The 27,107-nt window shown below is 36.8% G+C and overlaps 1 protein-coding gene across 1 annotated transcript in view; it reads left to right on the top strand.

The window, feature by feature from the left end:
- The window catches only part of NEBL (nebulette), a 138,130-nt gene extending 116,060 nt beyond the window's left edge, over window positions 1-22,070 (top strand). The window contains 2 exon segments of the mRNA XM_032683620.1: window positions 11,773-11,888; window positions 17,370-22,070. Of these exon segments, the coding sequence (XP_032539511.1) occupies window positions 11,773-11,888; window positions 17,370-17,546 (293 nt within the window). The 3' untranslated portion in view covers window positions 17,547-22,070.
- Window positions 22,071-27,107: the final 5,037 nt, after the last annotated feature.

Below are 27,107 nucleotides of genomic sequence, written 5' to 3'. Positions count from 1 at the left end.
ACTTAGAAATACCAGGTCAAGCAGAATGACACAGCAGTTATATTTCCTTCTCTAGCAGCCAAGGAAAAATGATTCTGTTCTGCTAGGGAGCTGAATTCTGTTCCTGTTATGCTGTTCCCTCAAGTTCGGTAATCAAATATGGCATTCGGAGGGAGAAGAATTGTTCAGTTCACGGGAAGAACTGTAGGCTTTTGTGGGTTTCTTGTCCTCTTTCAAGTGTGTCAGCAGGCTGCCCTGGCACAGAAACCTGAACACATCAAAACAGCTCTCTGTCTACTCTAGATACCTCATGGTGAGGATCACATCCACACTTCTCTTAGCCACCAGGCTCTCACATCTGTTTCTGGATTTTTTGTATTTCAGACTAGGTGGTACTTTGGTTTTTCTTCTTCTACATACCAGCCCGCAGCAGGTTTGCCAACCTGAAAGTAATGTGTGGGAAAAAAATAGTCTTCTTCCACTCAACAGCAGCATAGTAAAAGTGTGCATTTCCATCTTGGTAATTAGGTGATTTTTCTGTTTTTAAGTGTATAATGTACTACAAATGCTTGCAGTCAAATAATAAATACCTCACCACAAACTTCTGTGATATTTTTGAACTTAGCTAAATGTTGGTATACAGGCTGAAGTGCATGCCTATGTTTGTAACCTCTCTGATGCCACAAATTATTTAGCATGAAGAATTTTCTTTGTTAGAGAGCTTATATTCCAGAACTGGTGTCTCTTGGTCTTCCATTCTCAAACAGATTTTTGCTGAACTTATATAGGTTCCTTTAGGTTTGCTGTAACTGCATTGTACCCGAAAAGGACACGCTTTTTCACGCAGTAAGAGAGAGTTCTCTCCCTTCTGAAAATTGCATCTTTCATTTTGAAGGAGTTGTGTTCTGCTGTTTCAGCTTCTGCCTCCTGTTTTACAGTGATTCCTAATGTTCAAAGGGAATTTTTTCCCCTGATTAAAAATAAGGACATTGCAGTTGGAGGAGTTTTTGAAAACAGTAGGAGGCTTCCTGGTTTTAAAAAGATGAAACTTTTTTCAGCTGTAGATTTGAGGTAAGAAGGAAAAATAAAGGTAAGCTTAGTTGTGAGAGTTTAGATTTCAGTTAGAAACAGGTTGAATGTGTTCCTTACACTTGTGCTGATTTCTATAGAAGTTTAAACGGTAAGAGGATTTCTTGATGCTTAATATGTGATTTTGTCTCTGAGTAATCCATTTCAGCCTTTTAAGCCATGTAAGTATAGGAATTCAGAAAGGCAATGGGACTACATTTATGCACTGTCTTGAACATTAACAATTTTCTGTCCTAGTCTGGACTACTGGACTTTTAGTGTCTTCTGCTGAGTGCTTTGTTAATGCAGAATATGAGAGAAAATAGTCCAGAAGATTAAATTTCATTCTCTTCTACCACAGAGGTACAAAATATCTGTGAAACCTTTTTTTTAACATAAAACTTGAAACTTCATGTAGTACTCCAAGCTTAGTTAAATTTTGATTAAGGTTTAATTTAGGGTTCTGGGAATAAAACTAAATATTCCACACTAGTTGTAATACGTTAAGAAATAAATTGTGATTCGTCTGAAAGCACATTTTCATTCACTGTGTGTTCACTGAGGATGAGTTAATGTTCCAAGGAGAGCTTTACTTTTCACACTTCCAAAATATTTTTGCTTATATTCCTTATACCTGTCTTTGATTCCCTTACTTCTCTTCCACACCCTTGACATCTGGCATCATCAAAAGGCAATACCTGCCCATCCAGGTGGAGGAGAATCTGGAAGAGATCCCGTTTTCAATTTCTGTAGAGTAGCGGCAGTTCCGAGGATCCTTCTGTTTGATCTGCTGGCTGTCTGAGTTTGATGGTCCCTTTTTCATTAAACAGTTGGTGAGCAGAAAGTGGAAAGGAAATTTCCAAGTGACTCAACAGTTGGAAGTGTTAATGGTTCCCTTGGCAAGCAGTTGTTTCAGTTGTTCAGTGTAGTCCCCTAGAACAGCTTTTTATACACTTCAGAGGATTTTATATCCAGCAGACAGTAAATATAATTAGTAAAATTATATGCAGTGACGTACATGATCCTGATCCATGCTATCTTTCCACCATTGTTCAAACTGGTTATACACACTATGCAAATAAATGCACAGAAATCAAAGCACAGCTTCTGTGAGAAGAACTTACAGGCTTCTCTCTCTAAGGCACAAGAGCTACAGTAGATGTTCAGTAAATGTAAGAGAATTCAAATTATAATTGAAGGCGTGTGGGTAATGTAACATGTAAACATGACCTTTATTTTACTCTTTCCTTTTGTGAGGAAGCCTAGAGCAAAACCCTGCCTATTCACAATTTAAGTAGGAATTGCAGCTTCCTGTGGTACATCATGGCCCCACTAGGACTGAGGATGCCTCGGGCTGGCTTTAAGACATTGGGTGCCTTCATAAATAAAATAATGTGGTCTGGTGCGTGAGGAAAGAAAAGGCATATTGTACTGTTTTCTCAGCTGAGGTGTGCTACAGCTTAGATTGAATGTCAGGCAAAAAAGTCAGCTGGTGGTAAGGTTTGTTTGTCAGTGACACCAAATCCTGACTGCAATTCATATTCAGAGCAGGATGCCCTGCGATTTGGTTATGTCCCAGGTACAATACCAGAGGGGTAAATGGGGATACATATGAGTGTTATGGTATACCAGCTGTTAATAGATGCATAGGCTAAACTCTTTGGTCTGTACAGCTACCACTGATGACTAGTTCCAAAGTAATATTCATAGGGGTGTCTGACTAAAATGAATGGGGGTAGTCCTTTTATATTTGAATGGTTGGAACAAATCCTAAGACACAATATAGTCTATATAATCCCTGTTATTAATTCTTTTGTCCTCAAGTTGCGATAGAGTATTTAATGTATTAAATCTGGTTTTGTGAGGAAAATGAGTGAATTGAACATCTAGAAAAGGTTTGTAGTTGAATATTCAAAACGGAATACTTTGTTAGTTGCACGACATTTGACTGTTCTAAAATGTTCTGTGTTCTTCATAATAACCCTAAAATGACATTTTAGGATTCAAAACTGGGAATAAATAGGACTCCACTTTTAGGGTTAGAAGTCAAATAGTTGAAGTAGTTTTTACAGTGCTGTAGTAAGAAATTGTCAGTGGGATCTGGAAGGGGGGATAAATGGTTTGTATTTTAAGTGAAATAAATTGTAAGTAAAGTAGATTGTTGTAACTGCCCATAGAGTCCTAAATGTTAGATATAGAATTCATACAGTTTTTAAAATTCCCAAAAAACTGTTCATAGAAGTTGGATGAAGATAATAATTATTATCATTCATTCTAAATTGTAATTTTGTATTGTGTTCACTTCCATTTTGCCCTGTTTTTTTAGCAAAAACCACAAAAACATGTGAGTCTGAATAAACAGTACAAACAGCCTTTTCCTATATTTTTAAAGGCTGATAACACTTAAAATATTTTACTTACTGTATTTCCAGGGAGATCACTTAACACCCTATTTTATAACAAACACCTTTAGCTTTCATGTGAAAAAGCTTTTGTTTGAAGGGTCTGCTATGGAATTACATTTATCAAATCAGTTCTTCTGAGTGTTTATGGTCTTACAGTCCTAAATGGCCATTGCAAAGGCAGGCTGGGGAAGCTGATGGCATTTTCTGATCATCAAAACTGTCTGCTCTGCCAGAACAGGACTGGCTTTTGCTCTTTGCAGACTGTGAGACAGCCACTCACCACCTCACTGCTCCACAGTCAGACACAGGCAGAGACTCTGTGGGTCGTTTGAGATTTGGCTTTTCCTCTCCTGTTGGCAGAGCACTAGATTACATGTATTTAATACTTTACAACTCTGTGATGCTTTACTATGACAGTAATGTATTAACAATCATAAAAGCTTTTGAGATGTGACTCAAAATCCTCCAATCCCTATTCCTCAGTAAAAATGATGCTCTAAGGAGTATCCACAACCACTTCCTGGCAAAAATATTCCCTGTGTTATTGCCTTTTAATGAAGAGAGTGAATGTTCTGCTTACTGTCCTCTTTCTTTTAATGTTGACTATAGAAAACAGGACATCCTGGGTTCATTTCATTTTTCTCTAGACTGTGACATTTAATAACTGCTTGCAGACAAGGCTCCTGGAGACTGTGCTAGCCTGGCTTTTTCTGAATATATCACTTTTGTGCAGTGCCTCTGAAGGAAAATGAAAGCCATACTACTTTTGTTTAAAGGAAGAAATTGTCCATGAGAGACTGGCTTTTTGCAGTACAGAGACTTAGAACCCTCAGAGAGGCCAAAATGGACCTTGGGAAATAGCTTGCCCTGAAAAAGAATATAAAGGAATTGACCCACCATTCCTCAAAACATGAAGAATTAAGGAGAAGGTCTGAATGACCAGACACGTAGGCCAAGAGGTACTAGAGAGACAGTTGGCTAACTGTTCTTTCACTGTCCTAGCTAGTACTTCTCAAATTCCCACTCCATCTGCTATTGGATTTATGATGGACTTATACCATAAAGACCAGTATAAATATTATTAGTGATATTGCCTGTTCATACAAATCAGGGACTTTGGACTGACATATGAGATAGTCCCTACCTAAAAGGGAACCTCAAATAAAACACAGAATTCCATATGTCATGAGCACATTAGACATTCTTTTTGTTGTTCCTTTCAAAATTTCTTAGCTTTCTTTGATGTATGCTAAACAGCTATGTGAGATCTTCTGTGGTAATTTCATTCAAAATCAGATTTAAATTTCTTATGTTGAAATTGCTTTTAAGAGTTGTAATTGCATGATTCTGCATTTCCCATAATAATCTACTTCAGCTTGTATGGTGGATACATATAGTTAGTCTCAGTTATTGCTGGCTGATAAAATACTGTTCTAAAATAATGATACTTAAAAAAATCTTAATCTAATCATGACATTAATGAAGTTTAAAATATTTATTTTATACATTGTAGTATGTCTAAGTAATCTTGAGAGGAGAGACATTTTGATTTTTCGCATCATGAATAATTAATGTTAGTTAGAGATTAGTAATTTTGTTGACCTCCTCTCCATCATTTTTTAAGTATTTGAATATTGCATGGCACATACCATATTACTTTAGAATTTAGGTTATGGAAACTTCCTAAGCTTGTTATGCTCTGAATTTGCCTCTGACTCCAAGTAGTTCAGAGCTTCAATTCTAATGAGGTCAGTGAGCATGGCAGATATTTATTAACAGTCTGTGTGAATTAGGCCATACTTTCAGGTTGTTATTTCAACAACCTAATTATATCTGGGTTTGATATTCCAATTTACTAAGTATTACTGACTCCTGTAATGGATAGTATGCAGACAAACTGCTGCTTCTGACAGCACAACTGAGAACAACCATTCTGGTAGCTTAGACATCCGTGAAAGCAAGCTCACTGACGAGTAAAGGGCAAGGAAAAGAAGGAAAAAAAAGGAAATAAAAGAAATGAAGAGAAAGTTACTTTTACAAGAAAAAATGCCAAGATACCTTACCATGATGTTTTCTACTGTTCTAAAAACAGCACTGTTCTGTATCAGGTCTCAGCATCTGCAGTCTTCAGGTTAGTATTTTTTGTGTGCTTACACAGTCTGAACTATTCTCAGTAAATGTGACTGCTGTGCTACTCTTCTTGATTAGAAAATAACAAAACTGTGTAATAGATAAAAGTTATAATCAGTTTAGAGTGTGTTTTTCAATTTTCTAGCTTATCTGAAAAGTTAGTGCAGAGCAATTTAACTTTAGACATGACAGGGAAATTTTCAATGTTGTTCATCTGAAGATAGCAGTTTAATGCCAAACATTTTGTAGGAATGGATCACTTGTGATTAATATCTCATTGCCAAAATAACCCTATTTATTTCAGTTTGAGATTGTTAAGGTTATAGCTTGACATTTTTAAAACAAAGAATTCAGCCTTATGTTGAAATATGTTTAATTTTGAAGAGCCACATAAATTATAGTAAAGATTGAAAAGTGTAGATATTTTTATATGATTGGCAAAAAATTGTTTCTTTACCCAATTTTTAAAATTTCTTTTTGCATGAACCTTTGGGATTTTTTAAATTTGCATCCTGGGACAGGAGCATTCTTGGCAATAATTTCTGCACTGTGAAGTTATTAATGGGGTTTTCCTAATGTTGTCTGTATCTAACATAGCTGTATTCTTCTGTTTGTTTTCTCTGCTCCTGTGACTGCTTTACTATGTCCTTTGGAGACCATCTCCTTGCTCAGTACCATGCGGGTGCTGCAGAGTTCTGTAGCTCATATCAACCTCTCTAGGCAATCCTTGCACATACCTTGAAATCTGTTAAGTTCTCTGATACCTGTTTTTAGCTGGCTATATTAGGCTTAATCCTCTCTAAGCTTCCACTATGACTTTTTTCAAATACTGTGGAGACCTAGGATGCAAGTAGTTGAGCAGTGCATGCCACGTGTAAGCATACAGGAGCATCTGCACTATATGGGGTGCTTTGTTTGGAGCTGGATGCTGGGACATCTGGAGGGAAGCATCCTATGAGAGGCTCAGCTCTTTTGCTGTTTGAACTCAGAGGTAGCTTGCAGAAAAGTGAAGTGCTTAGGGGATATACCTTGAGACAACTGAGCTCATCCAGCAGTTTGCTGCCTTCTGCTGTCTGTAGCCTTGGGTACTTAGTCCTGCCTCCATCCTTGCACTGAATCTATCACTGTCCTGCTCCCTTGCTGAGCTGACTTAGTTCACCAAGCCAGCAGAAAAACAACCTAGATGGGAGGAAGGAAAAGGTGGTAGGAGCGTTAGGTTGTCTCAGCCACCTCATGGGACATAACCAGCAGCCAATATCTGGGGAAAGTGATAGAAAACAAGCAAAAAAATAAACCAGAGTTTGTAAGCAAAGTTACATCAGTGACACTTTCCGGAGAAGGCTTTGAAAGCTATCAGTTGTTATTATCCACCAGCTTCAACACAGCAGTAGCAGTTGTATTTCCTATATTTCCTAGGGTTGTATTTCCTTAGCTGTGTATTCTTGTAACTTGCACTGGGAAGTGGTGAAGGGAGTTGTGCAGTTAGGCCACAGTGACCTGTCCACGTGAACAGCACATGGGGTGTACCCAAGTACCACAGGTACTGTAGGCCTACATGTCCCCACATGTGGTTACATCACTATGACTGTGTCTTCTGTTGCATGGGACATGGCTGAGTAATTTCTAAGGAAAGGACAAAAGAAAGAAGGAACTGAAAACTAAGGGGGAGGCTTTCTAAAGAAGGGCTCTGAGGCCTGTACTAAATGTTGCAACCTGTGGAAAATAAGGCAGCAGCAACAAGGCAAAGCAGGGGAAGGACTTCAATATATGTGGAACAGCATGATTCCCGTAAGCAGCTTGATCTATTTTGGGTGAGCTCATCGTAATGGCAGTAACACAGTATGATGATACTCTATTCTGGCTCTATTGCAACTTTTATGCTGCTCAGAAAATCTACAGCTTATTATCTAGTGTCTTGCAGACACTAGACTTAAGCACATGCTAATCATAATCTTTCTCTTTACTTTGTACTCTCTCGTGTAGTTATTACAAAATGTTGAACTATTCTTTGTGAGTTCTCTAAAGTCTTAGGAGTGAAATGATGAATTAAGGTAATATCAAAATAGCAAGTGAAATAAATGCTTAAAACTGCATGATGTGTGTGGGAGTAAATTAAGTGATTGTTATTTTCCATCTGGTGGAGTAAATGGCATGTGTTGCAGTAAATGGCAAAAATGCAATAGTTAGCAGTGAGGATATGTTTTTTTACCATGGATTATCAAGGTTCTGCTGTACAAAAGAATGAAAGAGCTTAAGTATGGTTTTGATAACGTATCTTGGAATCTAACATTTAAGTGATTTTTCTTTTTTGCGTAAACTTTTTTTTAACCTTGTAGTTATACAATTATACCTTGTAGTTATACAATTTAACCTTGTAGTATACAATGCTCTCTAAATGATTCCTTTCTGGTTTCCACAGTCTGACGTTTTTCTGTCCCAGTTCTTCTCAAAGCGTATCCTGATTGGTACACATTCTGCAGACCCCATTGTCTGTGGCAGCAATTTGATACTTGCTACCATTCTTTCAGCTGCTTCTTTCTCTTGAAGGCTTCCTCTCTGCTTGCCTTATATCATGTTCATTCATTTTTCTCTCTCTTTTCTCTGAGGAAGCCTATAAAGAGATATATGATAAATTTCTTCAAGTAGATAATTTAAAATGAATATCTGGCTTTCTTGGTAAGTGGGACAAGAAAAACAAAGTTTTGATACACTAGAATACATCTGGTAAAGTCTTAATGCAGCAAGAAAAAACATCCACCTGTATTTCTGGGAGCAATGGTCAGCCCTCAGCTCCCTCACCAATAAATCTGGCTTCAGTTAAATGAATTTCATGTTCCAGCACTGTATTTTATTGTTCCCTTAGGTTATCTAAAACCATTGCTTTTACTGTTGCTGCAGTCAATGATGTTATAGAACTTTATACCTCAGTCTGATGAAAAGACTGCAGTTAACTATAGGTGATGATGATGAAGACAATTCAAACTCTTTCTCTGCATCATTTAATCTCACCTTGAATCATCTGTATGTCAACGGAAATACAGCTCAGATATGTTGTCTCTTCACTATTCAGCTTATTTATGTGATTCCCAAATTGTCTTCCAAATAGACAACCATCTGGATGTTTCTTAATTATTTTTGTAAAGACTTGTTAAAAAATAATGATTGTTTTTTGCAGCCCTACTACGGTATTGTTTTAATGAAAAAAACCCACACAAAAAACCAACCCACGTGTAATTATTCAATCAAGTGTCTTCAACACTAGAAAGTACTGATATATATGCTCACATATATGATACCTAAATAAATTACTAGGAGGTAATCAACACAGCAAATCCTAGAATTTCCTTCTTTTTTTTTGTATAGAATCTTTTTCTAATATTCAGCTTCTAGCACTTCCCAAAATTTCTAATGCTTTGGAAGAAATACTTTGTTTTCATGGATCTGTGGTTTTCACCACTGCAGATAAAGTAGCAAACAGGTTTGCTGAGACAGTTTGACAGAATTAGCTTGCAAGAGACTGATTGCTAAAGAGGAGAGCATGTGTCAGATCTCCTGCAGTCACTTGTCACAGAGGCAGGACGCACAGGTTATCCTCCCCAGAATGAGCCAGTTGATTTGGAGGCTATAATGAAGCTGACCATCAGTAGGCTTGCTGCCTTACACTGACAAGGGATGCTTGATAGAAATGGAGAAAGATCTGTTTTGGGAAGAAGGAATCCAGTTCCTACCAGCATCTTTACTTTTCTAAAGAAGAAAAGAAGAAAGGGACTCTGGGGTGTCTGCCCCTGCCAGGGACCAGGGAAGAGCTACCAGCCCGTTGTTACTGCAAAGCAGGCTGGGTGCTGACTGATCAGCAGCCAGTGTTGGCTGAAGATATTCCTCCTGTTAAGTTAAGAAGTTCAAGCTGTGCTCAATTTTCAACTCACAGAACCAATTTATGGGTGGTATGAGGAGATAAGGCTTTGTTGGCTTCTATGAACTGACCTACATTTATACTGGTGGTGAATTAGGCAAAATATATTCATTCCAGCTTGATCTCAGAACCTTTGATTAAATTATATTTTTCTCTATTGTCTCATGAAGGGCTACATCTGGTCATGTAGAAATAGCTTGTAACAACATTGAAACATAAATTATTTGATGAACTACTTAGGACTATTCACTTAATGCATGATAATCCTGTGAGCATGTTAATGAGCAGCAATTCTCTGATGATTGAACTGCTTTAAAATGTCTTTCTACTTATATGTCATTAGAATGAACTTGGCACTTCTAAAACATCCATTATTCATCATGTTCCAGTGTTGCATCTGACTGCGTATCACTAATTTCACTCACTTAACAAAACAATCTATTCATTACAATAGTTTGAAGCATGTTTTCTACATCAGAAAAATTCTAGTTAAATATACAATGTTACTTATCTTCACAAATATCATAGAGCAAAAAGTAGCATCCCAAATTGTAATTACACACTTAGCACATTTGGATATGCTAACTAAAACTAAATGGAAGTTTTAAGAAGAACCTTCAGTTGAAATAAATGATTTTGTTAGCTGGAGGAGCAGGATTGGTAAAACAGCTCGCCAAAAGCAAAAGGTTGACTTTTCTTTCTGAAACAGTTCAGCAAACATTTTCTCAGTAATGCCTCTTCACGTGTATTTATTGTCCCAATAATTTAAGAAACAGAGAAAGAGAATTTTTAGTGCAAATATGAATACTTCTAAATATATATATTTTCAATGGGTTTTCCTGCTTCTCCCGTGGTTTTTTTTTTTTCATTTTACAAGTCCTGGACCATTCCAAATATTGTGAACCCAATTAAATCCTACATTAGCTTTGGTCCTTTTTGAATTTGTGTGTGATGGCTACTTCAGAAGAGTTTCTTCCCAGCAAGCCCAAGAGATCTATCTCAGAAAGTGTTGGACTGCTGTATGACTCCATGTTTGAAGATTTTTTACTCGTGTCCTGCAAGGACTCTTTTCCTTAAAGCAGCAGACAGCTTTTGGTAGAGGAGTTAGATAGAATATCAGCTAAATGGACAACTTGAAGTAGTATTAACAGAAATGCGTTTTCTTTTCAGTGTAGCTAAATGAATTTCCAGCTGAATTAGCAAAATTCTGGTAAATAACTGTGGAGATGGGCTAATAACCTCCAAACAAGCCAGAAGACTTTTTTCTCAGAGTGAATGAGAGTCTTATAAAACACACAAATATATGGTGATGAAACTTTCAGTCTTTAGATGTTGAAAACCACTTCAGTCTCTTAATTTTACTTTAAAAATGCTTATTTACCTGGCTAGGAAAATAGTCAGTAGTCACTTATGCTGGGCTTACTTCTCAGAGTTTTTTGATCAACCATGTTTTTAACACACTCTGTTTTGGTCTGTTGCTGAAGTAGGATGTTTGGGCAGATATGAGAGGTTTATGAATGCTTTCCTAGTAACCAATGGAGTTAGGGAGTCTCTGTTGGTTGTATTAATGCTTTCAGCAGCTCTTGGTAAAATAGAAGTCAATATATTAATGATTAACATAAAAAATTGTTAAAATAATGTGAATAAAATATGTGTAAAGAGATGGAACAATTGTGTGATAAGAGGAAGATACTAAAAGGGTGGACTTTGAAACACTGAATAAGCATGGATCTTTCTGTGCTTGGCTAAGAATGTTGATAGCATCAGACTGAACTAAGAAACTCAACTCTGTGTTCATTTTTAACATTTCTGTCTCTTCCCGTGAATCACAATCAGTTAGTTTGCAATGAGTTAAGAATTAATTGCAGTGAATTTCTACTGAAGCGTTTAAAAACTATAAATATAGCTCTTTTTTATGAATCTTTCCTTAAAAATGTCAGTTTATGGGACATATGTGTAATGCTTCATCTATGATAGTATCAGAATTGAATTAGTGGTGTCTCAAGCTTTCATACACCTTTTTATGGTTAGACTTCTAATGGTAAGTTAAACTTTTCCTTCCAACTAAGCTTTATAGTGTTTGTGGACATATTGCTATAGCTTTGGCTATATTTATGTGTAATTCAACCTATAAAAAGCCTTATGTTGCATATGGAAATAATTCTGACTGTTTTATATGGAGGAATTGATATTAACAATGCAAATAGTTTCTACAAAATGCTAGAATAAGGACCATTTTTAAATCTTAATTAAGGTGTCTGTATTTCTTTAATGCAGCCCCTGTTCTCCCTGGGGCATATCAGCAAAGCCAGACTCAAGGATATGGATACATGCACCAGACCAGTATGTCGTCCATGAGGTCCATGCATTCACAGCCTCATTCAGCAAGTCTGGTGAGTATTGGATTTAAAGGAGAATTTTATTTGGTAAGCAACATCATCAGCAACTGGGAAATCTCTTAAATATGATTGAATTGATCTCCTTGAGTTCTACAGCTAAACTATTTGACTGTCCTAGTCCTAAATGTAAGTGACAGTCCTCATGTATAAAAAAGATTTAAGAGACTATAGGCAGTGGTAAGAACTCTTGCATCAGAATGCATAAAAAAATAATTTATGATATCCAGAAAAATAACTGAATCTTTTACCTACCTAAAACAAATAGTAAATGCTTGGACAGTATTTCACAGGCCGAATTTTATGTTATACTCTGTGATGAATTCATGCTCCTAGCACTGGATGACCCACTGATCTCTTAAGATCACCCTGTTGATTTAAATTAGTTTCAATTTTTTTTGACTCGCTGATTTTGTACTACAGGCTTTGTGCCTATCTGCATTACTTATTTCTTCTTGTATAAAGCTGGCTCAGGCTCTATATTGGTGTGCCCTTTCTAATCCAACTGAAGAGTCATGCACCAACTTGTACCTGATCCAAACTGAGTTATACTGGTGGGCAACTGAGAAGAACCTTTATCATGAAACTGTGGCCACGTCACGAAGTTCTTAATTGTGGTGGATGGGAATGTAAAGCTGGAGTGAATATTTCATTTTAGAAGTAACTGGTCCTGGTAGGAGAGCTCAATGGGTATTCAGCTGGGATTTTTAGGAAATTGAGCTTCTTTTTTCCTTTTGAACTCTTTATATATAAAGTTCATTTTTAATGGTTATCATATTTTTTAAATTATATTGCTGCCTAGAGATTCTATAGTTCAGATCCAATCACCTTTTACCTTAAAAATATTGACTTACAATTTTGAAGTTTAAACTATTTTGAATGGATGTATATTTACTACATCTGTCACATTTTAGAGATGAATAAATATTTAATTATGAACCAAACTTAGAGCTTGCTGAGCTTGAAAATGTTTGTTTTCCAGATTACTAAAACTTGTATTTTTTTTGTAAGAGTGAAACTCTGTGACATTTTGTATTGTAAAGATCATGATGTTCTGTGAGGTGTGAGTGGTTTCAGGCTTCCCAGAGTCTTATCTGCCTGGGGCTGAGGGGGCTAACTTGCTGGAAAATCTGGGATTCAGATACCTACATCTTTGAGTGAATCAATAACCTGAGAATCTCTTTGGACAGCTGCATGACAGCTGTGAGACAGCTGATGCTGGAATCAACCATTAATTTCCAAGGATATCACAAGGCACTTGGGGAGCTGGCTGTTTTCCAAAAGGGCCAGAGCACGAAAAGTAGGAGACCGGAAATCCTCGACTTTGACAGGAGATTTCTAGTAGTTGAGGAGTAAAGCAAACAGCTTTTAAATCCAGCAGATAGAGAATGGAGATGCCTGCAAATCTTGAAATGCACTTACCAGCCTTTGCAGCCATGTGGGCAGGCAGATGACTACTATTGCCCTACTATCTCTATGTCCTAGTGACTTATGTGGCAGACTGTTGAAACAGCATAGTTTCAGTCATCATGAGAATCAACATCTGCCTCTCCTTCCAGAACTGGAAATGTAAAGGTAGTAGGAAAAGGAAGGGAGTGACATTAAAGGATTTTAAAAATAAAGGATTGACTTATTTCGACAGGATTTCTTATCCCTTTTGTGCAACTGTTGTCACTTGACATCCTTTTAAGTGATAATAGCTGTTTATCATGGGAAAACAGCAAACATCATGATTTGAATCTGCTGTTAAAAACTGGGTGGGCTTCCTTGTAGACAATAAAGCCCAAACATTTCCGGAAATCAAGGACTGCTGGCCTGGTGCTGACTGCTAACTTGCCAGTCTGGTGAGGAAGACGTGAGCATGATGTTGTCACCCCAGGGTGTTGATTCTGCTCCAAAAGAGGCATCTCAGATGCATCTAGAAACCTGCTGTGCTCCTTTGCCTTTCCACTTTCATGCCAGAAGACTGCATTTTCATTAGCCTGTGAAGCTTATCCAGGGTGCTGGACATGCTACTCTCAGCTATTGGGATGATACAGAGGATTCTCTGCATGTGCTTGGGGGAAACCCCTGGTTGAGGATGTGTTTAAATGTAGTAATTAGCACAGACTGAAAATATCTAGTTTTGGAGTGCTTTTAAAATGTGATAGGAGATCTGACAAACACAGTGTTTAGGTTCATTGCTTTCAGCTGCTTGTTCAGTTCTGGGCTTGGAGCAGTACTATCAGAGATGTGGTGTTGTCTGGCTAGTAACAGAGGGAAGAAAGAAGTAAGAGAAGAAAGTAACAGCAGGAGGAGATTGAAGGAAAGAAATCCTAGACTGAATAGTGACCTCAAAGCACAAACAGTTTTTGAGACTTAAGTAGAAGCAGTGAAGGTGACAAAGTCACTCATCAGTGCCTGAGTATGGCCAGGACATCTCTAGGGTGAGAGTGATTAAGTTCCCATGGGTTATATCAGAGTAGGCATAATTAAGGAATTAACTACTGTTGTAAAACTACTCCTTTCAGCTGATTTGTTGTATTGTTATCAAATCAGTGTCCCCAAAAGATATAAATTCATTTTATAATCATGCCCACCAATCTTCTATACTGAGAAACTGATTTTTTCTAATTTCTACAGTTTCAAAATTTGGTTTATTTCATTTTGAGCTGTGTTTTGTGTGAGGCATGATCCTAACAGTCTTCTGATAGATTTTTTTTTTCCTCAGATAAGTTGCATTATTTTCTGATTCTTAACTTTTGCTCACTTTCTGTGAGCAGTTCTGCATAATGGGCTGAATTAAATTGTTGCTCAGATTACAAAGTGTTTTGTAACAGATGCCTGCAGGCTGTTTGCCTCTTTGGAAAATAACACACTTTCAGATATCTAAAAGTGATAGGAAAACAAAACCCTTGTTGAAAGTTAGCTGCTGTATGTGAAAGGATGCTCCAACAGGTACTGCTCCTTGCAAGGAGCCATTCATAGAATGAGTATAAACTAGTGGATGAAGTGGAAAAATGTATCTGTTGGTTCATATCTAGGTAGGGAGCTGAGAATATAAGTTGGTCTTCAGTTCTTTATGTGCAGAGGACTTAACTGTTCTGTCTAAGCAGTAGCTGTGAAATAGACCTTTGAGGAAGTGAGAAATAAGTGAGTATTTGACTGTTTTACAAAACTCTAAACTTTTCTTACAACCTGTTGTACTCAGTACCTGCTAAACTCACTACTGACAGAGGAATAATTCACTAAAATGCATTTTAAAAATCCCTGCTTTGAGTCCTTTAGGCATTGTAATTCTCAATTATATAGCACAGACTACACTCTGCAGTGATAATTAGGCATTAAATGCTAACAGGATTATTATGGAGATTTCTCCTGACAGCCATTTAGCACCTAATTAGGTGTTAAGGCCATAAATTTAGGTTTCTCAGCAGCATTTAGGGCCCTAATAAATTCTTTTGAAGTTTGAAATTACCAGCTTGTCTTCACAACTGTGCCACCACAGTGATGTAAACAAGCTGCCTTTAAGGAGACAGCAGTAGTATGTCCTTTGCCATCGTGCTCTAAGGATGAGTGAGCATCCTTCTGAGTGAGCAAGAATTCTCTATTTTTCCAATTTTATGTTAGTTTAATAAAACATTTAATCTCTTCTCCCAGCCTTTACCCATTTAAGGGAGACATATAAGCATGGCTCAGAGTGGAATCCATTTGCTGTCTTGTGCCAGATATAGATTTATTACCATTTTTCTTAAATGGACCCTCTTTTGAAATAAATTTTTCAAAGGGCTAAGTGGTGCTGAACTTGTTGTAATAGCATGTTTTTCACTGCTTTTTCAGAGTTAGTTTAGAGAGATTAGTTGAAAAAGTTGGAAAAAATAAGATTCCTAAAGGCAGAGGGTCTTCTGACCACTAGTTCTCTAGTTTTTGGTGATGATAGAACCCACCCAATTACTTGCTGTGATATAGTGCATAAACGATGATGCTTTTTTTTCATCAACTCCCATGAACGCTTGGAAGACTTTTAGGAACTCTGGTTGAAAATTAGTCTTGGTCACAGCCTGTAGGGCAGCAAAATTACAAGGCAGTGCAGAGAACAATTATACAGAGCAAGACTGAAATACAGTTCAGAGTAGGCTTGTCAGGAAAGGTGGTCTCCAGTGGTCTCCATTGTTTGAACAGGAGCTGATTCTCCATACTGTTTAATCTGCACTACCAATTATAAAGGCAAATCAAAACAAAAAGTGTATTTCTGGCATGGGAACAGAAATGATAGATTGCCTTATAGTGTTTGGATTAAATAATTCCACATTTCCAACATGTAACAAATGGCCTCCTCACTTTGTATGGAGAAGTCTCCACCTTTTCAGAAAATAGTTTTACTGAAAACCCTCAAAACCCCATATATGATATACACTAAAACTAATCCAGAACTGTTTTCCTGATCTGGGTAGCAGAACGAAGTTTGCTGTCTATTGAAAGGTTCAGACAATAATACTAGGCATAACTCAAACATTGACTGTTTTAACCTTTTTTTCTCTTCAAATCATTCTACCAGAAAATTTCAGCTACTTATGATAATACAGCAAAAATTACCAAAAGGGAAATTGAATATTGTCAGTGATGCTTGAACTGTACTTGACTTCTCTCGAGAGCCAGGGTAAAAAAAAGAAAGTATTCCTGGGAATTTTAAAATGAGCTATTTTTTTCTTCTGTTAAGGTACAAGGGGAGATTGTTCCCCCTGAGTTTGAAAATCCACTTTGAATTCCAGTATAGAATCATAGCGTTTTATTGGTTATGAGTGAAAACAAGTACTCTATTTAGAAAAATAGAGAAAAAAATTTAATATCGTGGCTTACAGTGGGCAGAGTTGTACAGAAATTTGGCTTAGCTAATGATGGGACTTTATGTGCTAAAGAACATTTTATCTGATATGAAAAAATGAGTATTCATAAAAACTATTTTTACAGATTTTTTGAAATCTTGTTTTTTCTTTAGATGATAATGCATCATAATTCTTAATTCAGGGTAGAATCCTAATGAAATGAAAGACATTCAGTGAAATGGCAAAGTTAATGACCTGGATGAAGACTATGTTTCTTTTTGTAGTGAAGACACAGGAGAAGCTACTTGGGAATCATGCAGATAGGAAGAAGAAGCACAGCTAGCCATGGCTGGATGTACTGAACTGTTACTAGTGAATAAATGAAACAACAATTAGAATGTTTCAAGATGCAGTGAATGGCTTGAAATCTGTTTGTATGAGGTCTTTGGACAGTGTAGGTTAACAAAAATAATTATTTTGCTACTCAGTATTCACTGTATTTTTGACAGGGTGGAGAGAGTACCGTTCCTTTTCAACAGGTAACTTGTGATTTTACTCTCTGCCTTGCTCCCTCTATTCTTTTTTCCTTCTCTTTTCATCTATGTGCAAAGAGAAGGAATCTATCTCTGTTTAGACTTGAGACTTGACAGCCTTGTTTTCTTTCCTTCAACAGAGAACGTATAGAGCTATGTATGACTACAGCGCTCAAGATGAAGATGAAGTTTCCTTCAGGGATGGTGATTATATCATCAATGTGCAACCGATAGATGATGGCTGGATGTATGGTACTGTTCAGAGAACTGGGAAAACGGGAATGCTTCCAGCAAATTATATTGAGTTTGTTAACTAATTTTTGTCTCTAGTCCTTTGAGCTTTATTATGATTTACTCAAAATCTAACCTTTTAGAAAAAAGTCAGAAGAATCTTTTAAGAGTACATGATCATTACGTTATCACTGCTATAACAGTTTGCTTTCTTACTCGGAATCCAATTTAGAGTTCTTTAAAATAGAGATAAATAACCTGCAAGAAGCTCAGAGCTTTGAAAATAGCATGGCTTATAATCATGCTTTCTCAAAATGAAAAACATATATGGAAGCCTGGTGCTGTCTATCCTATAAAAATTTTAGTCAATTACCTGTAAAGGGAAAATACCTTTTCCCTACATATCAAAGAGGTTATTTCTCTTTATAAAAACCACCATAAAATTGATGCACTTCTGGCACTCTGAAGGCACAGGAAGTTAACACACTGAGTTTGAACACATCTTCAAATTATTAGGGAGGTGTTTAATGTTTGAGCAGTTAGCATCCTAATAAAAACTAAAATGTTGAGTAGATAATTCAGTCATTTGATATAATGACAAGTAATATGCCAGTAAAAAAACCAATAAAATCCCCTACTGCCCAGCAGCCTTACAATAAACAGGTCCATTATAACAGCAAAATTTTCCTGACTCTTGCATACCCACATTTATTTCTGCATTACCCATTTTTTCTTATTTACAAGTGACCTATCAGCTTTGCTTGCATCCCAATCTGTCAGTTAGATCCATGATTCTTCAGTATCTTTTGCACAGAAGATTCCTTGCAAAGACTATCTAAAGTATAAAACCTGTCAAGTCTTCTATTTCCTTCTAACAATAACTAGCATTTAAATAGAAACTTACATTAGGGCAACGTACAACCAATACTTCATGTTAGTTCCTTTACCTTCACTTGTACTGCTGTAAATAAATATCCTGTGTGAGGCCCCGGTGCTGTGCAGTCACACAAAGCCTGCAGTCATACCCCTCCTTCTTACCTACCACAGGTAACTTGCTTAATGGCTGCTTTGCTGATGAGCTAATGTACCTACCCCTGCTTCAGATATACTTATGCCTCCATTGAGGAGTGGAGGAGAGCTCTGTTTATTGTAGTGCGTTTCAGATCAATGACCTATTGCTTCAGTTTACTCAAAAAATCTTGGTGATCCAACAGTGGGTTGTACGCTTGCCAAATGTTTAATGATGGAGAAATATTATGTTTTCTTTTACTGACTTGATCTTTCTCATAACTGACACTGAAGGGAAAGCTAACTAAACAAAAGTCCAACATACTCTATGCCATTATGTTTCAGTTTAGCCATCTGTAGAAAACAGTAAAAATATTCTGCTGACAAACCTTCACATATGCTGTTTGGTGTCTGTTAACATTATGGTCAGAACTGAGAGATCCAGGTCTCAGTCTGTGAGGCTGAGGAGAGGATCAAACAACTGGTGACATAATGGACCTGTAAGAGGGACTGTGTCAGCAGGCTTGGGTCACAGGGAACTTGCATTTGCTTTGACTGGATGCTGCATTCTCTCCCAGGGAGAAATTCTGTGAGGAAGGACAAAAGAGTTAAAGATTCATGTGGGAACTTATTTGTGCAGATGCAGTAAATGTTTTTACTGATAATTTAATTTGTGAAGTTCAGCCATGTGCTAGAGAAGTTAGAGGCGCTTGTAGTAACCCTCAGAATATTGAGTCTGCACTGGCTTTCTTCCATTTCTAAAATTTTTAAAATAGAATTAAATATAGAGCTTATAGACAATTTTGTATTTCTCATTTCACAAAGTAGGCAACTTTGCAATATCTATTTAAAGAATAAGGAAGGCAGAATGGATTTGTTATGTCAACTGAAAGTTGTCAGTGCAAATACCTGCACGTTCTATTTTTGCATACAATTAGGAATTGGAAAGCTTATGCAATTTTATTTTGGGTTTTACTAACTCGGGGCTGATTCCAGCTGCCAAACAGAATGGAATGACTGCCTTAGAAAAAAAAAAAATTAAAAAATGTCCATGACTGTGGAATTGCCTGGGCTTTCTTGTCAGCAGCCTAATTCCAAGGCTAAAGCTGTCCAGGAGCATCTAACTTCAAAAAGTATTGTTTAAAACCACAGATTCACTACTGTAAATATCCAGTCTCTATGGGTGACTGCTGTCATTTAAAATTCTTGAAAGTTTTGCATAAGGAGCTGCTGCTGCTGCTGCAGCAGAACCTTATGCATTCCTGGTGACATCCACGTGAAATTAGCAAACTTTGCAAGTGAAATGGCTTTTTCAAAAGGCTGATGTGATATGCTGAGCTACAAGCTCTGTAAAAAGCAGTCTGCTTCTGTGTTGGTTTTCATCACTAGCCGTCAACAGCAGGGAGAGGAATTTCATCTTATGCTGGGTAGCAAATTTTTCAAATGATGCCTGAGGCACAATTGGCTGTCACTTGCTGCTTGCTGCTCTATTAGCTGTGTAATGCTGACAACAATAAAAACAAATTGTCAGTTTGTTAACCCAATAAAATTTAGAGAATAGATATATTGAATCAAGTTACAGATTTTAGTGATTTATAAAAAAGAATCTATAAATAGATGATCATTCTTCCTAAATGAGGAGATGACTTGCAGTGTTGAACACTTTACGTATAGAAGTAAATGAGAAAATGGGCATTTGATGACATTAGAGAACTATGTTGTAATAAACAATCAAAATAAGATTTCCTTTATGAATTTTGAAAATTCATTACCTTGGTAGAGCAGCTAAAGCAATATGCAAAAAAATAAAAGGTCAAGAAAACAAAACAGTATGAGAATTGTATTTCTCTTGAGAATGGTATATCAGCAAAATTATTAAGATCTGGTTTAAGTTACTCATTCATGTAACCAAGTTTTTTATGTCATATATGCTTAGGAATTCATGTTTATGTGGAACAGTTCCTGCTTTTTGATATAAAACAAACTTTAGTGTCATTATGCAGCTTTTTTCTAAGCAAAGCAATCAAAGGCCCAAAATTATCAGAGTGCAATTAAAAAGATGTTTTTATAAGATCTAAAATTTGTAAGGTGGGGAAAGTAAGTCATAAATTAAATTGTGCCAGCATAGGCATATGTTGGAGCCTGTTACATGCAGTGTGATATAGAGGTGAAAAGATGCTATATGCTGTCTTGTCACCTTTAAAATATGTATTCCTTTTTAGCACGGCATGTTCCCCTCACTGTTCTTTCTTCCCATAATCAGTTTTTCTGGGGAAAGGAAAGGACTTTTACAGAGGTGAATTTCCCAAGCTGTTCCAAAGTTCAGATTGGAAGTTCACATGTTCTCCTTTTAGAAATAAAGAATTCTGTAAAGAATGCTTTAATTCTTGCTAACACGAGTATAAATGTAGAAAACAACATAGAGCATATTCATACATATATACAAGAACAAATGGGTGCCTTGCTTTTCATTACTCTTTCTTGCCTGGCTAATCTTCATTTTCTAAACAAAGCTACGTACAGATACTGCAGTTGTAATTTTTCATTATGGAACATTAGCATTTAATCTTGATGAAACAGGGTTTTCTTGATTACATTTGACATACAATAAACTACTTCAGCAGATTGGGATTTGACGGAGAATCACCTCCCATGGATTATGTTTTTGACAAATGTGTCCCTCCCGAGTGTTCCTCAGGGATATGGAAGGTCTCCAATACTTGGGAAGGTAATAATTCTAGTTTTTATTGTACAGTGACTGCATGTCATCTTGTACAATGGAAATGACAAATACCAAGGTCTTTGGCAGAAGGTGGTACAGGGTATAAAATTTTAGATTTTAATTAAGTTGATTAATACTCCATTTAAACTATAGAATATGCTTTAGTTAGAAAATGTTTAAATAATATACTGAAACAGACAAAAGATGCTGTTGAAAGAAGTTCTCCAAACTGATGTGCTGGCAAATGCGAAGTACTGGTGAGCACTATAAAGAATAAACCATTTCGCAATGCTTTAGTGACTTTCTCCAGCTTTATGCCATAGGAACCCCATCTCTCCTTTGGAAAGAAAACCTGAAAGCTCTATTTCCTATACTGCCTGCACTACAACAGTATATTCAAAGGAATTTCATATGCTTCTTGTGTCTGATAAATAGAATTTGCATATTGTACTTAAGTTGTAATCCAGTTGTTGTTGACATTTGTTTAATTATTATTATTTTGGGGGGGGGAAATAAGCTATACTGTAGCATTTCAATCGTGTATTTAATATTACTATTAGAAGTTGCTAGACCATTGGAAGACAGCAATGACTGTATTGACATTGATTAGCATGATGTGGAAACTCGGCTGTTGGTTTTTGCAGTGTGATATAAAAAGCAAAAATGAACCGCTGTGCAGTTTGGCTTATGTTTGCTTTAAAGTGTGTAAAGTTTTAGTTATTTTGCAAAACTGTACTGTATTTGGGGGTATACAGTTATGGAGGTAACAATTGTTTTTCAAAGGACAGATAAACTTTCTCTTGGATCATATGATGTATCATCTTAATTTGGCTTTTGTTATGCAGAAAGTTAACACCAGCTATTAAAATATATTTTAGTAGAAATGCTTTAATTCCTGTTTCTTCCTCTACACTGTGAATATTTAAGCTTTGGTGGACTAGAGCAACATCATGCTGCCCAAAGTACTAACCTATGCAAACTAGTTCACATTTTAGTTGATGTCACAGTGGATGTAACATAGCAATTTTGCAGAACATTAACCGTCATTCAAATAAAATATTAAACCCAGCATGATGTATGTATTATATTCATAAACAGTACTCTGTAAAGCTACCATTCCCATTAATATAAACTATCAAAGATGTATATTGTTTTAATTAAGGAAGCTTTGAGTTTTCAAACTTAAGTAGAATATTTAGCACTATTATTTGTCAAGCTTGATCTCAGAATATAATTTCCTAAGCCACTGTTTTATTTCAGACATGCCCTCTCCTTAGAGGGTTAACTTCTTTTTCAGTCTGTATTTGTAACTCTTCAGCTGAACACCAAGTTACATTCCATGCCCCTTGGTTTGTTTAAATAAGCAAAGATAGTAAGTGAAGGAGATGTGCTGATTTAATTGATCCTGGTTTGCTGGACTTTGAATGGGCATTTGGTTAGGCATGCTCTCAGTGCAACACTAACGAAAAGAAATTGATTTGCTGGCTTCTTTAAGACAATTTTATATACAAATGTAGTTCTTGGGTTATCTTTATTCATTTACACAAGTCAATTATTTTTACAACATTGTAAGAAAGTTTAAGTTAAAATAAAATCCAGAAGTATTTTGGAACTGCTCTGCCTGTAGCTGAAGAAGATTATTATGCTTATGGACATGTTTTATTTATTTGAGTGTTAACTGTATGGTATAATGGACTGCATTAGAATATTTTTATCAAGTGTTAGTTTGAAGAAGGCTGTTAACAATGAATGAGGACAAATGGCCGCTACAGATGGAGCTGGTTAGTGCCTTTTAGGTAAGTGATATACCGTTGTTACCACACTAATTTCTCCTCAAGAAATACATGTTAGCATTTCCTATGAAGTTTCATTAGTTACAGAGCTTTGATTCCATGGTCTGAAATGCTGCCAGAATAGCAAAATCCAATCTTTATATATACTGTAGCAAACAGCAGTTTTCAATAAGAAAAAGATTTAAGAGCTGCCAAAATGGACCTCAAGCCCTTGGAATGTGTTTTATTTGAAAATCTCTCCGTAATCTGCTAGTGCTACTGAAGTATTTGATTTTTGTTTCTATCCTAAATCTATATTGCAGGTGAAGGTCCTCCTGGCAGCCACTGATGTGAACTTGGTAGGAGTCATGTGTTCAGCATCTGAGGGATTATGTCCTTATTCAATAGCAGTGTCAAATCTAACAAATGACTGAAATGAAGAAGGCTCTTCTGTCTTAACTGGCCCCATAGAATGTAATTATCAACTTGATAAACACTTGAGAGTCTTGTGGAAACTGTCTATGCTGTGTATTGGATAGGTTGAGAGTTTCCAGCTATCGCTGCTTTTAGGATGCCCTTGTGTCTGCTCTGTCACAGAACTGGGCCTTTGATTTTCTCTGTTGTGTTAATTGGCAAGAATAAGCTAAAATACCATAGAATTCCCTGTACAGAGCAAATAGTTGCCCAGTGCATTGGCTGTGACAAGTACTGCCTCCCCTCCCTTCTCCCACTCACACTACCAAGCCCAACCATGTTTCTAATCCTGTCCTGCAGTGACTACCTCTCTCATCTTTCTGTGAAGCTACCTGTGGGACACAGTAAAGTGTTATCAACAAATGATCCAAATTTGTTTTTTTTTTTCTTCCAAGTGATTCCTTTTATCATCATTCTTTCAATGATTCTGTTTATTGCACAACCTCAAAACCAGTAATATTGACATAAGGAAAGAGGTAGCATGACCTGGGTGGGAAGGCATGCTAAAGTGAAAAGCCACAGATTTCTTACTCAGATTTTGCTGCAGAGGTTATTACAAGTCAAGCATATGTCTGAGGGTACCATCTGAATAACCAACCTGTAAGATGAGCAGTACTGTGTGGATTTGCTTGACCTGTCTGAGTGTATGTCTGTGCCATAGTGTCAGAAGTGACTCTGGGGTAGTGTGCAGATACCTCCTTCAGATTTTGAACAATTATTTGGAATCCCAAGAGCAGGCCATCCACTGGCATATGGCATTCATAAAGGCAAATTTATCCTTCAAGAAAAGGAGATCTCAGATAGTACAGAGGAAACAAAATGTCAATAGGTTTAAAGTGCGTGTTCTTGTGCCCTGTGGGAAGGAAATCCTTTGTGTACAGTCGGAAGACTGAGCCCCATGACACTACAGCAAGCTCCTATCTCTGAACTGTATTTAGAACTATAATGAGATGATGTGTGACAGAGCTCACCTGCTCCACAAATTTGATACCATATAATGTGCTATGTGCTGGGCAAGTATTTAACAGTGACAGCAGAAACTGGAGATTCATATTTATGCACTATGTCGTAAACAGAGTCTAAACAGTCCTTGATTTTATATATTTTAGCTTTGTTTTCTTTCCCACCTGCCTGCTGTTGACAAAATCTACATAAGAACATGCCTGTTCTCATGCAGAAGACTACTGGCTTGTGGCTTTGACCACTTGTGCCTACAAAGAGAGATCCCCAGATATTAACATCTGGTACTTAAAATACTGCTTGGCATATAAATATCCATTTTCAATGATTTCACAAACAGCTGTCAGCTTTTGTGATTGTTCTTCAATTCAAGCCATATTTTTTCTGTATTTTTCCTCCTCCTCCATCTTTCTTCTTGTGACATGCTTACAGTCTGTGTTGCTTGTACAGCAGCTTTTCCAGGACTCAAAGGAGATACTTTTAAGAGGCTTCTCAAAGCACTGAGAAGAATTTAAATTGCTTGAAAAATGGTAGTGTTGTCTCTTCATTAAGGTCTCCCTCTCCCAGCAGTTGTCCACTGGCTTCACTGTATATTCTGGTCTTTTGCCTCCTCTTCTTTCTGTCAAGTTGTGACATCTCTGTCACCAAACCTGATGCTTGCACTTCCAACCTTTATCTTTCCTTCTTCTAACTTTATTAAAAGTTATTAATGTGCTTTTAGAGAAATTAATTTTCAGTAGAAGAATAGATTCAAGGGTCTCATAAGGTCTTGGAAGACAACATTTTCCAATTATGCTTTCAAACCTTTAAGTTACTTAAACTTTTAATTTGGTCCCTTGCATTTTTGCCTGGCCCCTAAAATCGACTAAAATGGTCTTGCTCTGCTCTGTGTTCAATGTTTCATTTCCTGTGGCAATTAACTTTGTGAGAAGGGAGAAAGACCATAGACATTGGAGTACGTCAAGTAACTTTCTCTTCCTAAAATTTTTCATTGCTATGCTAAATAACGTCTGTGAAATATCCTTCGTTTCAAGGCTCTTCATTCCACTCTCATGAAACATATTGCACAAGTGCCATACCCCCTGTTCGAATGCCACTGGCCACAATGCTCTCTTGCACAGCTGTGATTATTATGAAAGGGGGGACATTTGTTACAATGGCAACAGCTACAATCTTGATGTCAGAGCAAGGACTCCTGTGAGAGCTTTCTCAGCTTGTCCTTACTTTGAAAATGGTAGTCATCACTGCACTGTACCAGTGCTCTGTGAGATTAGTAAAGTTGTAATTTTGCAACTGGGTTTGTTTTCTGGATGCTATAAAGTCAACACAGCTGCAGCTGCTCTTGAGCAGATTGATTTTAGATGCTGTTTTGACTAGTTGCTGCTTATGTTTTTGTTGGTATGCTACTGCTTTCTATTTTGACTTCTTATGGTATGGTGGCTAAGCCAGAAGAATACATCAGATCTGCTCATTTGAGGGCCTTCTACCGGTCTAGAGATGTATGTTTTCTTATTTTAAGCCTTTTCCCTTTTTCCAGCACTGCCAAACTCTTTCTCAAAGATCAAGGATATGAACAGGATTGTACTCATCCTCTTATGAGAAGGCCAGAACTGTGGTCTGAATTGGTACAAAATGATCCAAAACAAGGGCATAGTCACTGGTCACAATCAAACTAATTTGTCCTCTAAGTTGAACACATGGCACGTGAAGAACACACACTCCTTTGCCTCCCCAGATTTTCCTTCTATAAATATTGCTGGTCTAGTGACTGTATATTTTAAGGTTACGTGAATCCTGTACAAGAAACACACTTTTTTGGGGGTAAAATAACAACAGGCTTTTCATGTATTATTGCAACATGCTTTAGCCTGATGCTGTCATGAGGAACCTACAACTGGACCAGAACTTCACATTTAAATAAGGTGAGTGGAACAAGATTATCTAGTCTGTACTTTAGATTATTTTAAAAAGCTTTTTCTCATTTGAATTCTCTACAGATAAGTAGTGCAGGGTTTTGTACAGGATTGATCAGCTTTATCTAATTTCAGAAAGCAATGTTGTGAAACCATGGATCATATTAGAGTAAATGGACCTTGTTTCTTAGTCCAGACCAAGGTTTCTTAATCTGCTGCATTTCTTGTTTGTATTATGCTGTGTGTTCAGCTGAGGCAAAACAAGGTTGAAGAGGCATATTTTAAAATACATCTAGATTCAGAATCAAGGTGAGAGACAAGTGGGTTTTTCAAATCACATCTGAAATCTGAATCTGGTTACAGAGTGATGGAAATTTTACTCAACATTCTAACACTTCAGTGTGCTTTAGGAAACTGGTCATCATCCTTTAATGAATTGCATATAAATACTGAAATGGTCACTGAATTAGGAATCATAAAATTTTGTTTACCCTTAAACCAAGTATCTAACAACTAGACTAGAGCTGTGTGGACTTCTTTCCAACTATTTAGTCTAAGGACTGTTTAATTAGGCTGTGTGAAATGGGACATGATCAGTGAAATGGGTGTCCATTCTGAACTTTCCGTAGTTTGGCAGTTAGCGATTCTTGAACAAGATACTTATCTGGATGAGGATTTGAGTTACTGGATGAAAAGAGCTAAAGCAGTCATGCTCTGAAAGACCATCTCTTCTTGATTTTTTATAATAGACGTGAGATACACCCTCAGCAAAGTGTTCAGGGCTGTGAAACATAAGTG

Source organism: Chiroxiphia lanceolata, chromosome 1 (genome assembly GCF_009829145.1).
Source record: "Chiroxiphia lanceolata isolate bChiLan1 chromosome 1, bChiLan1.pri, whole genome shotgun sequence".
NCBI classification, from domain to species: Eukaryota; Metazoa; Chordata; class Aves; order Passeriformes; family Pipridae; genus Chiroxiphia; species Chiroxiphia lanceolata.
Note: the sequence above shows the minus strand (reverse complement) of the source record. Positions and strands in the feature narration are given on the sequence as shown.